Source organism: Nannobrachium achirus (genome assembly GCF_963921795.1).
Source record: "Nannobrachium achirus genome assembly, chromosome: 18".
NCBI classification, from domain to species: Eukaryota; Metazoa; Chordata; class Actinopteri; order Myctophiformes; family Myctophidae; genus Nannobrachium; species Nannobrachium achirus.
The window spans coordinates 41,875,629-41,889,982 of NC_137825.1; the positions used below are offsets into that span (position 1 = coordinate 41,875,629).

General features: G+C 43.8%; 1 protein-coding gene across 1 annotated transcript in view; it reads right to left on the minus strand.

Annotated features, from left to right (window-relative positions):
* snx29 (sorting nexin 29) overlaps positions 1 to 14,354 on the minus strand; it is a 196,896-nt gene that overhangs the window by 85,780 nt on the left and 96,762 nt on the right. The window contains exon 15 of the mRNA XM_080747936.1: positions 7,646 to 7,752. Coding sequence (XP_080604062.1) covers positions 7,646 to 7,752 — 107 coding nt within the window. The remainder of the gene's footprint in view (positions 1 to 7,645; positions 7,753 to 14,354) is intronic.

Here is a 14,354-nt window from a genome sequence, read left to right on the forward strand (position 1 = left end):
GTCGGGGGGAATCCTTGTTTGGGTGTGTTTGCTTAATTGGGTTTGACTGCAACGTCTGCCAAAAATCTGGGTTGGGAGGATCCTGCCTGTGAGCTAGAGACGCCGAGCTACTTTGAGCTACCGTCTGGAGACGGCGGTAGAACACGGTGACACTCTTATGATGCAACTTGGGAGCCCAGTCGTTCCTGAATCTGGGTGTTCCTAGAAAGCGGCACACCAGACCAGTTCACTGTTTACCCAGTCAACAGAGACGCACACATGAAAGGAGCTCATGAGTTGGGTGTCCTCAATATTGTGAAACAAAATGGAGAGTTCAAAGAGAGGCTGGGGTGATTCCAGGTAAGCAAGCTGGCACTTTATATGCCGTTTTTTTTACAAGTGACAGAATGCAAACCATAACTACGCCTCTACTTCTACCGACTGATGAGCAGCCCATGCAGGTGCAGAGGGCCAGGGCAGGTGTTTAAGTCACCTTTATTCTGTCTTTTATATTATATTGCTAGTGTTAATACTTATTCTGTATTTATTCTCTACCCTTAACAGTATCTTGGTGTTTCATCCTTAAAGGACAACTTTGTTTTTTTTACAACAAGGGTTCATATTTTAAATTGAAATTAGAGAAAAGAAAATATGAATGTGAAAATGTTTACATTTACTGCTTTCTATCATTTTAGCGATTTTGAATTCAGTGGCTGGGGACATACGTACAAGTGTCTTTTTACCACAATAAGCCCATTCCCAAGATGCACCACAATCTTTCATGGGCAGATGTGACTTATGGGGGCTAGTAGTGTTACTGTAAATAGTAATAAAGACTTATTGCGTCTAAAAAGACATATTTAGCCGATTGAACATATGCCCCCACCCAGTGAAATCAAAAACGCTAAAATGATAAAAAGCAGTAAATGGAAACATTTTAACACTCATCTTTTCTTTTCTCTAATTACAATCTAAAATATGAACCCTTGTTGTAAAAAAGAACGAAGTCCTTTAACTTTTTCGCCGCCGTTGACAGTCCTCACCGTCATTGAAAGGGTTAATACCATGGCGCCGTTGACGGTGAGGACTGTGAATCTTACTGTATATACAGTAAAGATATTATTACTTACTTAATGTCGCTCCGGTCCCGCTCGCATCGGTAATGTCGGCGATTTGTTTACAACGCACGTTGGGCGTGCACGCGAAGTGAAGCTCCTCAATGTTAAGTCAATGGAGAGGCCCATAAAGAAACTTCATTTAAACAAAATAGCCATTTTGAGACATTTTGCAGCAGATCTAAATGTAAACAAGGGCCAAGGCAGGGCGCAGCCATCTTCCCTCTTCTTGTCCCACACTGTCATGTGACTAGATGACGTAATCGTTGCCGTCAAGTGATAATCCAAAAAAACAAAAACAACCCCCTTCCAGCCCTTCAAAATAATAGCGGCGGCCTATGGAGGAAACCACGTGGCACCGAGGCACCAAGCAACCTTCAGATTAAGAGGCAGTAGATGTGTTAATGCGGTGCTGCTATGACAACAATTAATAAAGATCTATCTAACCATACATGAGATAACCTGTGATTGTGGAAGTGTGGGTACAGTACGTCATGTTTTTACAGTATTGTGTTTTTTGCTCTGGTCTTTCCTTCTTTCTATCCATCATTCTTTGTCTTTGTTTCAAAAATACACTGTAAAACCCACTAGACTGCACTTATTTCACCCACGGCCTCACAGTCACTGATAACTAACAGCCATGACATTCAATGTGCTCCCACACGCACAAACACACATACATAACATACATAATAAATACATAATGCACACATACTGTACACTCACAGTGACAAATGCACACTAAAACATGTCCACATAATGTACTAAACAGACAACAACTTCCCACCTGCTTCTCCTCAAACGCACTGAGGCCTAAAGATTATGCACACTGATGGGGTGTGAACAAATGTGACCCCCACCCCTCAGGCACCCACACACACACACACATGCACGCGGGGCGATAAAGAAAGGGTGGAAAAGTGAGAAGTGGAAAGGGGACAGTTTGCAAGAGGAAGGGACAGTGAAAGTGAGAAGGTTCCAAGAATGTACAGAGGGAAACAATATTTGAGAAGAGATTGCGTGTGTGTGTGTGTGTGTGTGTGTGTGTGTGTGTGTGTGTGCGTGTGTGCGTGCGTGCGTGCGTGCGTGCGTGCGTGCGTGCGTGCGTGCGTGCGTGCGTGTGTGTGTCCGAAGATGTGCCTCCAATGCAAAGACGGCGAATAAAATGCAATGCAATGCACTGACTAATTAATTCATTACAAGTGATGTCGCTTTGGTCCGATATGCCTCTGATAATGACACCGCCAGGCTTCTATGCGTATCAGCCAGGGACTTGATGTGACATTTCCGTGTGATCAATATCAAACCTCCCTGCCCCTGTGTTCCTACAGTCTTCTCACTCATCCCATACTAATGTGACTGTGTCCACAAACTATGAGTGAACAGTCCAGCAGCTGCTGCAGTCACTGTGTGGAAAGGCGAGTGGGAGGATGCTAATGAGGACAATCCAACAAGCCACCGCGCACTGGCGCGCAGCGTTGTTTTGCACTTTGTGTCTCGGGAGTTGGTAACATTTAGTGGCCAGCACGCGGCCCAGCTATCATTGTCTTTCCCTAGGTCAGTGGTTTTCAACCCTTTTCATACCAAGGTCCATTATTTATTCAGCATTTGTGCCATTTGAGACCCAAAGCGTAGAATGTTTTGTTATCGCTGGATACGATTTTCTCCACAGTTCCATGCTGTGTTCAGTGGTGGAAAAAGTACTCACATTGTTTACTTAAGTAAAAGTATCAATACTGCAATATAGAAATACTCTGTTACAAGTAAACGTCCGGAATTCAAAATGTACTTGGGTAAAAGTATGAAAGTGTTGGCATCAAAATGTACTTAAAGTACCAAAAGTAAAAGTACAAAATGTTTGAAAATAGCAGATCTACAAGCTCACAACGAGATCAGCTATTTTCAATTAGCCAAGTTATAAAATAGCCTAAAGTGGTTCATGTATGTTTTATAATATTATAATGTATATCTGCAAAATAACTAGTAACTAAAGTTTTCAAATAAATGTAGTAGAGTAAAAGTACAATATTTGGATCCGAGATGTAGTGGAGTAGAAGTAAATTAATTGGAAATTGGAAATACTCAAGTAAAGTACATATACCTCAAAATACCTGCATATACAATACCTCAAAATTGTACTTAACTCTTACTGTGCCAATCCCGAACTAGTTCGGCTTTATTTGGACCTTATCAGGGTGCCGATCCCGAACTAGTTCGTTTCTTTTTTTTTTTTTTTTCGAGCCGGGCCGCCGGCCGTCATCTGTTTACACGGCCCGCGAGAGCGTCGCGCCGCCGATATTTACCATCCACTCCAATGCAATCCAGGATCTTTAGAGCTCATTTTCTCTGTTCCATGCATATCCATGAGGTGTGCAAGGTTCAATCATGGCTAAATCGCCGAAAATAGGGCTTCTAAAATGCTTGTTAGCCAATAGCTAACTTCAAGCTAACTTCATCCTGTCCCTGTTCATGACACAAAGGAAAGTGTTCAGGCGCATCATGGCTGCGCACGGCTTGTGCATATACAACGCTTGTCTATGAGAGATTCTATGGCCATTGGGCGCCCTCTAGTGGTGAAAAGGTGGCACTGAATGTGTTAAGTACAGTACTTTAGTAAATCTACTTCACACCACTTCACACCACTGTATTGATGTGGTAGGAGAGATGACAAGCAAAATTGTGTAGACTTCTTGTATATTAAGCAAATGTTTAACAATAATTTAACTGTTGAGAGCCTAAAATGAAACCAAGAGTTACCAACTCTCCATCATTTAGCTGGGGACCACCTGGAACCTGTGACGCTTCTCAAAAAGACCACAAGCTGGCAAGATGACTTGATACATAGAGGGAGGGCAAAAGTGGGCCTGCGTTCCAAGGTCTGTTTTGAAAACTGCTCGGTTGGACTGGGACTTGAGATGCACACAAGGTCGATGGGTGACAAACAGTCCTTGGGACCAGCTCGCTCACAACGGGAAGGCCCTATTGAGACCGACAGCCAAGCAAATGAATGGATAAATAAGTAAACGGCATGAAAAATGCATCGCACACACATGTACAACACATGAATAATTGAAGAGACGGTTTCCCCCCGCAAAAATAAATAAATAAATGAATAAACACAGGGCGAAATTATTTCTTATTAAAGAAATAGAAAAACGGGGGATTGAATAATTCAAGAGGATGCCTCCCCGGCCCTGTTAGAATACACAGACACATTGTTCTCCTCCATCTCTCGCTCTCTCTCTCTCTCTCGTTCTTTGCCAGTGATGTAACAATCTGGCTGGCTTACGGAGTTGTCACACCATTCCAAACGGCAAGCTTTGCAAGAGCTTCCATCGCCGCCTGCAATGCTGTTGTTAATACAGCTGTTTTTCAAATACATATATTCACCCTGTCCAGTGAAGACAACTTAGGAACCAGAAATATAAATTGGAGGTTCTAGAGGTTTTCACCATTTTTCCCAGCGCCTGGCAATTTTTGCTTAAAGTGGATGAAACCATGCAGTCTGTTTTCCAGTTCATCTCACGTTACAAACTACAACAGCGTAAAAACATGGCAGTCTGCATAAAACTAACCTTACGGTACACCATGATGTAAGCAGCTATTACTATCAAAACCTCCACAAACTGTGAGTCAGTCAGTCAGTCAGTCAGTCAGTCAGTCAGTCAGTCAGTCAGTCAGTCAGTCAGTCAGTCAGTCAGTCAGTCAGTCAGTCAGTCAGTCAGTCAGTCAGTCAGTCAGTCAGTCAGTCAGTCAGTCAGTCAGTCAGTCAGTCAGTCAGTCAGTCAGTCAGTCCGTCCGTCCGTCCGTCCGTCCGTCCGTCCGTCCGTCCGTCCGTCCGTCCGTCCGTCCGTCCGTCCGTCCGTCCGTCCGTCCGTCCGTCCGTCCGTCCGTCAGTCTGTCTGTCTGTCACACCTCACACGTCACACGTCACACTATTGCCCTGCTCATATCTCCGCAACCGTTGCCCCGATCCATGCCAAATTTTGCACACACACTCCTTGCCTGCCAAACTACAACCTCCAAGGACCCCCGGAGCTCCAGGGACCCCCAGGTCCCTGGGGGACCCCCAGATGTAAAGAATTACCAAATGTGCAAAAATGACCAAATGACCACCCCAACGGGGCTGCTCACGGGGAATTCCCGGGGACCACCGACTCCTGGTGCTCCAGAACGGATGCCAAAGTGGTGGCGCCCCCAGTGGAGGACCCCCTCCACTGCAGCTCACATAAAATGCCGTAACTCGGGCTAGGAGCGTCCGGGAGAGCCGGGGCCGGTATCTATTCGTCCGCCAAGGCAACGCGGAGACCCCACCCCTCATTTCTCACATGGCCCTCTTCTAGCGCCACCATGAGGCCGATTCTTGCAAAACACATTTTTGGACACTGCTCCTACAGATTTTGCCCTAAAATCACACAAATCGGTACACACTATGTCTACACTCATGTCATCAACATGGATCTGTCCCATATAGCGCCACCATCAGGCCGATTTTTTTCAAACACATTTTTGGACACTGCTCCTACAGATTTTGCCCTAAAATCACACAAATCAGTACACAGTATGTCTACACCCATCTCATCAATATGGATGTCCCATATAGCGCCACCATCAGGCCGATTTTTTGAACCACATTTTTGGACACTGCTCCTACACATTTTGCCCTAAAATCACGCTGCGACCTGACGGTCGCTTATCTCCCGATTAGGGAGTCTTACTGGTGTAAGCAGCTAATACAATTCATAATGGGTGTGTTAGACCTGTTGACTACCTATGGCTCTGGGCACACCAAAATCGAACACACTTATGAATTGAATTAGCTGAGCCTGCGTTGCTTATAGACAGACATGTTTTTGACCTGAACTGGAAAACAAATAGTAGAGTACAAAATCAGCCTTGGGTTTCCTGTACCTTTAAGTACCATTTGATTCAGAAGCCATGCTTTCCTTCTAGTGCGTGATCATTAGCCCATAGCCCCGTCAGCGCAAGAATAGTTACTTTCAGTAATAAAGTCAAGTCTTTTCCATTGTTTTACAAAAAGGATTCAAGCTTATTCCTGACCTAAAAAATACCTATAACACTCATATTCCAGTGAGGGTTTGTAGTATGCGTATGAAGCCAGATGAATGTTAAGTGATGGATCAAACGCTACTTCAGAAAGCACACTTGCGCTTCCTCAAAGTCATGGCGGCTTGGTGAGGATTTCTCATCTTGTCTTTGTGGCTCTCTCCTCACAGCTCTTGGCTGGCCCAAAGGATTTCCTGTCCACTCACCTGGATCGACTTTTAAAAACCCCTTCCTTTGACTCCATGCACGCTTTGGATTACATTTTCTTTTTTCTTAAATCAATGTGTTTCTCGAGTCACCCATGAGATATATAACGGTTAGACAATAACAGCCTTCATCGTGAATTAAGTTCAAGCAGAAGAGTAATAGCTGGACAGTACCAGCCTGACTTTATGAGCTTTACAGTGCAAATGATATGAAGGACAGAGCAGATGGATGGAGCCATTGTAGACGTTGCTCTTTTTACTGCATGTTTGATTACCTGTTAAATCACAGTTTTGATTTCTGTTCAGGCCTTGGAAGGGAAAACCTAAAGACCCAAGCGGACTGTGTAAAATTATACTTTTGGAGCTGTGTGGAACACAAGCTCCCTATACGTGGCGGTGTGTGTGGGTCTGTCTGTCTGTCTGTCTGTCTCCGTGTCTGTATGTAGCCTGGGTCTGTCTGTCTGTCTGTCTGTCTCCGTGTCTGTATGTAGCCTGCAGTAACCTTTTCTGACCACACATGTTAAGGGAGGGGCGCTGTTGCACACACACACACACACACACACACACACACACACACACACACACACACACACACACACACACACACACACACACAGCTCCACTTCGAACAAAGGTTCGATTTTTTTGTTTCCGCTGTATAATATTCAAGATGAAGGATAAATGCATCAAGGATCTCTTATATACTGGAAGCAACTGCGATGCAGCACGAAAAAAAGGATACTGGCATGACGGCAGCTCATTGTATAAGTCTAACCATCTATAGCAGTGTTCCCCAATTAGTTTTCCCCAAGGGCCGAATTATGTCTAGGGTACCAAGCCGAGGGCCACAACATTGCAGGGGGCGACGGTGGCGTTCCCACTACTCCAGCGACAGTTTTCGTCGTTGTCGGGTGAAAATCTTGTATGTCCAAAACCGTTCGTTTTAAAAATGATTTAAACTAGTGAAAACAGCCGATCTACAAGCACACAACGCCTCGCGGTGCGAGGCGTTGTGTGCTTGTAGATCTGCTGTTTTCACTACTTTTGTGCGACGGCCTTGTAAGATTTGCGAAAGAACGTACACATTTGGAGATACGAGATTTCCACCCGACAACGACGATATACTAGTGTTGTTGCTGCTCTTATACCACCATTATTACTGGGGTTGGTCGGGGCCAGACAGTAGCCCCCCGCGGGCCGCCTATTGGGAAACTCTGATCTATAGGTTTTTAAGATTAGCTACCGTAACACAGTGACAGACCGAGGTACAACACTGACCTCTATAAGTTTGCGTTCATAGCTGGCAGCGAGCTCTTCGACGTCACCCAAGGACTTGCTCTGAGAGACGGGGGCCTGCTCTTCACTGGACTGCAACATGGGAAGAGCTGGAGAGGAGAGAAAAGAAAAGACTTTGACACAAACATCTCACCTCAAAACCTCACCAGACCTTCACCAACACAAATACAAGCATGCATGCACACAAACAGATACACAACAGCAAAACCAAAATGTCACTGAACTTTGACAAAGGGAGTGAGAGCACTCCGTTATCCACCACTTGTGCATTACAGGATCATCGTATACATTGCATTTTCTACATTACAGTTTACATCAAACATCAAAGCACATGAGTAGGTCAAAGCAAACAGAACCAGAAGTTATTTTGAGATACCTGTATTATGTGGCAGGTTTCAATATTATAAAAGTGTGTTCCTTTGTTCACACACATGTAGTACGGTGAGGAGGCAGGTCCTTATTTTTATGGTTAGGGTTAGGGTCTCTTTAAAGGGGTCTCTTTCTCCAAGAATATTTATTTGGTGTACGCAGGCTAAAAGTGATGTTTTAGGATTACTTAGCATTTAGATAGCTATTTAGATGTGCAAAACTGCTTGTAAATGAATACGAGAATGGTAAATTATGTCCTGTGCTATGGTACATAACGAAGCAGTCTGGGTGAGAATTGAACACCCTAGATAAATAATAGGACAAATAAATAGGAGAGCCGAGGCCACGCTGCCACCCACACGTGCCTTTTGCTTGATTTATTATAAATGGAGTTAGACATCAGCACGTAGACACGGGTGCAGCTGATGTTCCATATTATCAACTCATTTATTTTCTTTGTATTGTTATTTTGGCTGCGGAACTTGTGAAGTGGAGAGCACCGTGAATAAATATTCACCTCTACAATATCAAGTTGACTGCTGAGAGAGGGGGCGCAAGGGAGGTATAACAGTAGAGACCGGAAGAGCAATGTGAGAAAGAGAGCGAGGGATACTCAGGGAAACAAACAAAGGCAGAGGGAGAGAGAAAGCAACAGCAATGTTGTTGACACCAACAATGATATTTTGACATGTGAGCCACATGTTTCCCACCCATTTACGAGCAGAGGTGGGCGGTATGCGAGCAGAGGTGGTGTTCTGGCAATTACACGCGCTGCGTTGTCTTCCGGTGATGAACGCTGGCACCTGCCATCGCCTGTCGCTGCTATTAAAGACCCAGACATTCAGAAAGCAACACAATGCCCAGCAGCTGGGAGCCTGAAGCCGAAACTGCGTATAATATACACATTAGCAGGACAGCCGGGCAAAACTGCTTATGAGGAACCCTGTTTTGCTGCTGCACGCTCGCGGAAATAATCGAGGATATGGCACTGAATGTGTATAAAGCTGTCACCATGTTAGAAAACAAATGAGCAAGAAGCATGGAAATGTGCATGACTTCATACACAAGAAAATAAGCATGAACACATATACATCAGCGTAGTGATACATGTGTGAATGAATTAGCACAGCATTTCATTGTTGTGGCGTTAAAGTATAATAAGCTACTGGTAGCCTATTGTACTTTTTTTGCTAGTTAAGAAGAGATCGTTTACATTTTATAACCACCTAAAACAAAGCAACACAGACAAACTAAAAACTCCCATACTTACTGGGAAAAAATACAACAATGCAAGCATCGTTCTCACAGTCCATGAGTGGGACAGAGTGCTTTATCCCAGCCTTACACCGGCTGACTTTTCAATGCTTTCACTGTCGCAGAAAATCTTCACAATTTGCGCTGTGCTCCCTTCACTCGATTGTCACTTGATCATTTCATCTGTGGTCTTGGAAAACATGACTAGATGGATACGGAGTGTATGAATGTATGAGCCCAGAAAGAGTACATGCAAAGAAATTCCAATCCCGAGTGTTAATTTAAAAAAAATTACACTCAGATTGTAAAAATCGCACCAGTATGAAGTGAGCGTGGTCACTTTGAATGGTATCAAACAAGACACACTTGCATATCTACTTGTATGGGCCGTTCTGTCCTTGACGTTAGATATCCTGCTCATTCCATACTCCTACATTCCATACTCCTACATTCCATACCCAGACGTACAGGAGCGTCTGGGTTAGCACAGCTCAAAATGTACTTTGCTGTGCAAATACAGTAGCCAGTCTCTGATGTCAGTACTAAGACGTCATATTATATTGATGACATCAGGGTACTCCATAAGGATTTGTGGATTTATGTATCTATATTTTTTGGAGATCCACTGATCCGGCTGACTTTCCACTCTGCGCATCACTTAAAATAAAATGTTATTCAAACACAAAAATTACATTGTGTAGCTTTAACTGTCACATAAACAACGCATAATGTATGACAAAGCAATGCCCTGGTCTAAACAAACCACTCTCTCATAGATGGCTGTGGAGGAGACCCTTAACCACTTATAACTGTACTTGGAACGCTTTTTTCCCGTGTACATCTCTTTACCAAAAATAGCTGATCTACAAGCTCTCAAGTTACGCATTGTGAACTTGTAGATTGGCAACAAGAATTTTGGCAAATGTTCTCGCAAAATATGGATTCTGGGCTTCATTATCATCATTTTTGCTGCCATGATGAGCCCATTTGAAAAAATAAATACAAATAAAAGTGAATATAAAAGTTTTTGTCATTAGTTCTATATGTTTAGTGACCGTTTGGCTTCAGAGGGGAACCCATGTCCTCTGCGGATGACAGAGACATGGAGGGCCAAATAAAAAGACAACGTACCATTTCAGAATGACTAAATGTCATACTGTAAAATCACGCTGACCAATGAGCCATCCAACAACAGTTCCATGTGCCAAAGCGTTTTCCCACAGAGTAATTATCCAAAATGAATGAATCACGTGTTAACCCATGCCAAGCATCAATAGACCGCATGCAGTGTCAGACTGGGACGGCGCTTCGAATCTCACAAATACAATACATGGTAATGATTGTGTTAGAAAGCTGAAAAAGGCCAGTTTTTTTGGCTCTGCAACTACATGGAAATTGAATATACTCTGGGTCTAGACTCTAGATGAACACTGGTACTGTATATACCACAAAGGATAGTATGGGTGGCTGGCTGGGCTATTTCAGAGCTGTCACAAATCTACATTTGGAAACTAAAGCACCAATGGGTGAACAAGCAAAGTACTGACTTTTAAGCAGTTGGGACCTTTGTTTGGATGGCATGAAATGTTATGCCAAGTCGGTCATTTGAGATATTATTATTAGTAGTATTTTTCTTTTTCAGTTAATGAAACTGGCTGCATTTCGTATTTTTGTTTGTTTATTTATAAATTATCTTTCTTTGTGATATTGCGATGTTCGAGAACAAAATACTTTATCTTTTCTAAATTTTTATCCCACGATTTTTGTAACCCATTTTTTCACCCGGTGCCAATTGCCTAAGCTGTGATCCTGGGCTCTACTCTCCCTCTGCCAACCTGGGGAGGGCCCCGAACTGAGCTCATGCTTCCTTCAATGCATGAGGAGTGAGCAGGCCGCTTCTTATCACCTGACAGGGGGAGCTTCCCCGGTTGGACGTAGCGCGTGGAAGGAACACGTTATTCCAACCAGTTCCATTCCCCTCCATCAGGCGCCCCAGCTGGCCAGGGGGAGGCTTTATAGAGACCATTACTGCATGTTTTTGTGAGGGTATCTACCCTAGGAGACACGGGGAGAACATGCAAACTCCACACAGAAAGGCCCTTTTGCCAACCCCACCTAGGGTGTGGGCACTGATGACGCGGAGGAGGGAACACGCCCCCAGCACCCACAGTGTCCCCCGGCGGGAATCGAACCCAGGACCTTCTAGCTGTGAGGCGACAGCACTACTGACTGCGCCACCGTGCCCCAAGAACAAAATACTTTATGAGTTGCATTCTCGTAAATTGCAAATCAAAACGACATCCAGCTACCGGTGTAAATACTGACACGATGGAATCCAGAGGAAATGTGTTTGCACACGGCTTGATACCTGACGACAAGGTGGGAGCGAGGACGGAGAACAAATTAAACAGGGAGAAATGCAAACAGAGAGCCTACAAGCAGAGAGTATAGAAAGCAGTCGACAGAAAACAAAACAGCGGGTGGAAAAATACAAACTGCACAGTAACAAGTAGAGAAGGAGAGTGTACACACAGAAAAAGGGGGAGAGAGCAAACTACAAAGACATACACCAGTGGAAAATAAAATAAACCAATAGTAAAGACTCTTTGGGCAGGGCGAGTGTGTGTGAATATATATGGTTTGGAGCGTGATTAGATTTAGTGGTGAGTCTGGGGAGAGCTTGAATGTCTAGACAGTGTAAAGCCTAATATATGCTTTAGGGAAAAGTCGCTAGACAAAAAACAACAACTCCTCAACTTCAAATGAAGTCGAATCTTAAAGGCCCTGCAAGTGATATTTATTTGTTATAATAAGTGTTGAATGGGTCTATATTCCTATAGTAATCATTTCTACTGAGAGTTAGTTAAGTAACAGAGATCTCCTCATCGCTCTGCAGTAGCACTCTATGTTTTTTTACTTGGGTATGTCAATAAAGAAATAAGGCTTTCCTTTTCCATTTGACTATTGTATGCACATATTTCACTTGTACATGTGAATATGTCAACAAAAAACACACATAGCCTTGTACCTTGAAATGTATTGAAATTGTGGAATCAATGTTCAACAATCATGTGCCAGCTGAACTCTCCATGACACAGATGCAACATGTTGCACTTGTGGGCTTGTAGATTAGCTGTGGACTCGCTCGCTGCTCTTTCTGTAAAATACTTTTAATCATCACACAATGACGAGAAACAAATGATGCACCTCGTTGAGAAGAGAACAGCTTGTTTCTTTCGGAACCTCTCCCTCCGCAATACAGCTCCGAGATAGAGGAGGAAGAGGTTCCGAAAGAAGCTATCGTTGGGTAGAGTTCTCATTCTCAAATTCTGCCCGAACCCGACCATACCTGAACCCGACCCGACATTTAGGGTAGGGCCTAAAATGTATGCTAATTAGTCGGGCCGGGTAGGGCCTCGGCCTCAATAAAAAAAGAAAGGATTTTTTTAAATTATTATTATTATTTTACTTTTACTCTGTGATAGTTCTCAAATTCTTCCCAAACCTGACCATACCCGACCCGACGTTTTCGGGCTGGGTAGGGCCTAACATTAATATAATAATATATGCATTTTGAAGCTGTGAAGCTGTATTTTATTTCTATATCCCTTTCCTTTGCATTCAGATCGTTTTCAATCCCAGGATCCTGCAGTGGTACAGTACAGTTGTCGTCGTTCTACACGTTCTCTCCATCACACATCGATCCTGTACAATAAAGTTCTTGAATGAGGACTCTAATGGCTTCCTACCAGCTAGTCGCTCCAGAATTCCTTGTCAATTCGGAGATCTGAAGAACAGAACGAAACTCCATTTGAACTATTCTTCTGTGTAGTGGGGACATAAATATTGCAGGAATTTGGCAGCCAGACAGGCAGTAAAAAAGAAAAGTAGCAAGATTCCTCAATACCTACACCAGTATTTTACTAACCATCCTAGCTCTCAGCTTAGCTGTCTGGCTTATTAAATCACCCAGCCTCTGAATCTCCAATAGCACTGTGTATTGTATACCACAGTCAGTAAGTAGCCTATTACTATTATTACTGCTATACATGTACACACATGCACACAAACGCACACATTCATGAGGCAGGAAAACTGAAATATGCTCATAAAACTTGAATTCAAGCTTGGCAAACACACACACAGCGAAGACACACCTACACACAGGCATAGACTATATAGAATACACATACGCCTGCATGTGCACACACAATGCATGAAGATATGGACTCATACACAAGCCTACAGAGAAGCATATCTGTCATGAAAACACATAGACATACGCTCAAATTAAACACATGCACCCTACAGTATACTTTTGCCCAGAGTCCCACAGGGGTCCAAGCTAGGACCCCTTATTTCTTTTCCGGAATAGGGAGGGACGCTAGGTTAAAACGCGCTTACTGAACACACTCACACACACACACGCACGCACGCACGCACGCACGCACGCACGCACGCACGCACTCACGCACAGAATGTGCTCATCATTTCTGAAGCAATTATACCCGTGTTGCTGGTGGTTGCTCTTGCGGTAGCAATTTGTCTCAGCTCAGAGTTTTTCCCTTCCTACAGATTTCTGTAACCTGTCACACTGATCAACTTTTAATGAAACACACAGAGATGATATGCGAGACATAAGAAGACAGAGAGAGAGAGAGATACAGTATATGGGGTAAGGGGGTGGTAGAGAAGACAGAGAGAGAGAGATACAGTATATGGGGTAAGGGGGGTGGTAGAGAAGAGGAGAGAGAGAGATACAGTATATGGGGTAAGGGGGGTGGTAGAGAAGAGGAGAGAGAGAGATACAGTATATGGGGTAAGGGGGGTGGTAGAGAAGAGGAGAGAGAGAGATACAGTATATGGGGTAAGGGGGTGGTAGAGAAGAGGAGAGAGAGAGATACAGTATATGGGGTAAGGGGGTGGTAGAGAAGAGGAGAGAGAGAGATACAGTATATGGGGTAAGGGGGTGGTAGAGAAGAGGAGAGAGAGAGATACAGTATATGGGGTAAGGGGGGTGGTAGAGAAGAGGAGAGAGAGAGATACAGTATATGGGGTAAGGGGGTGG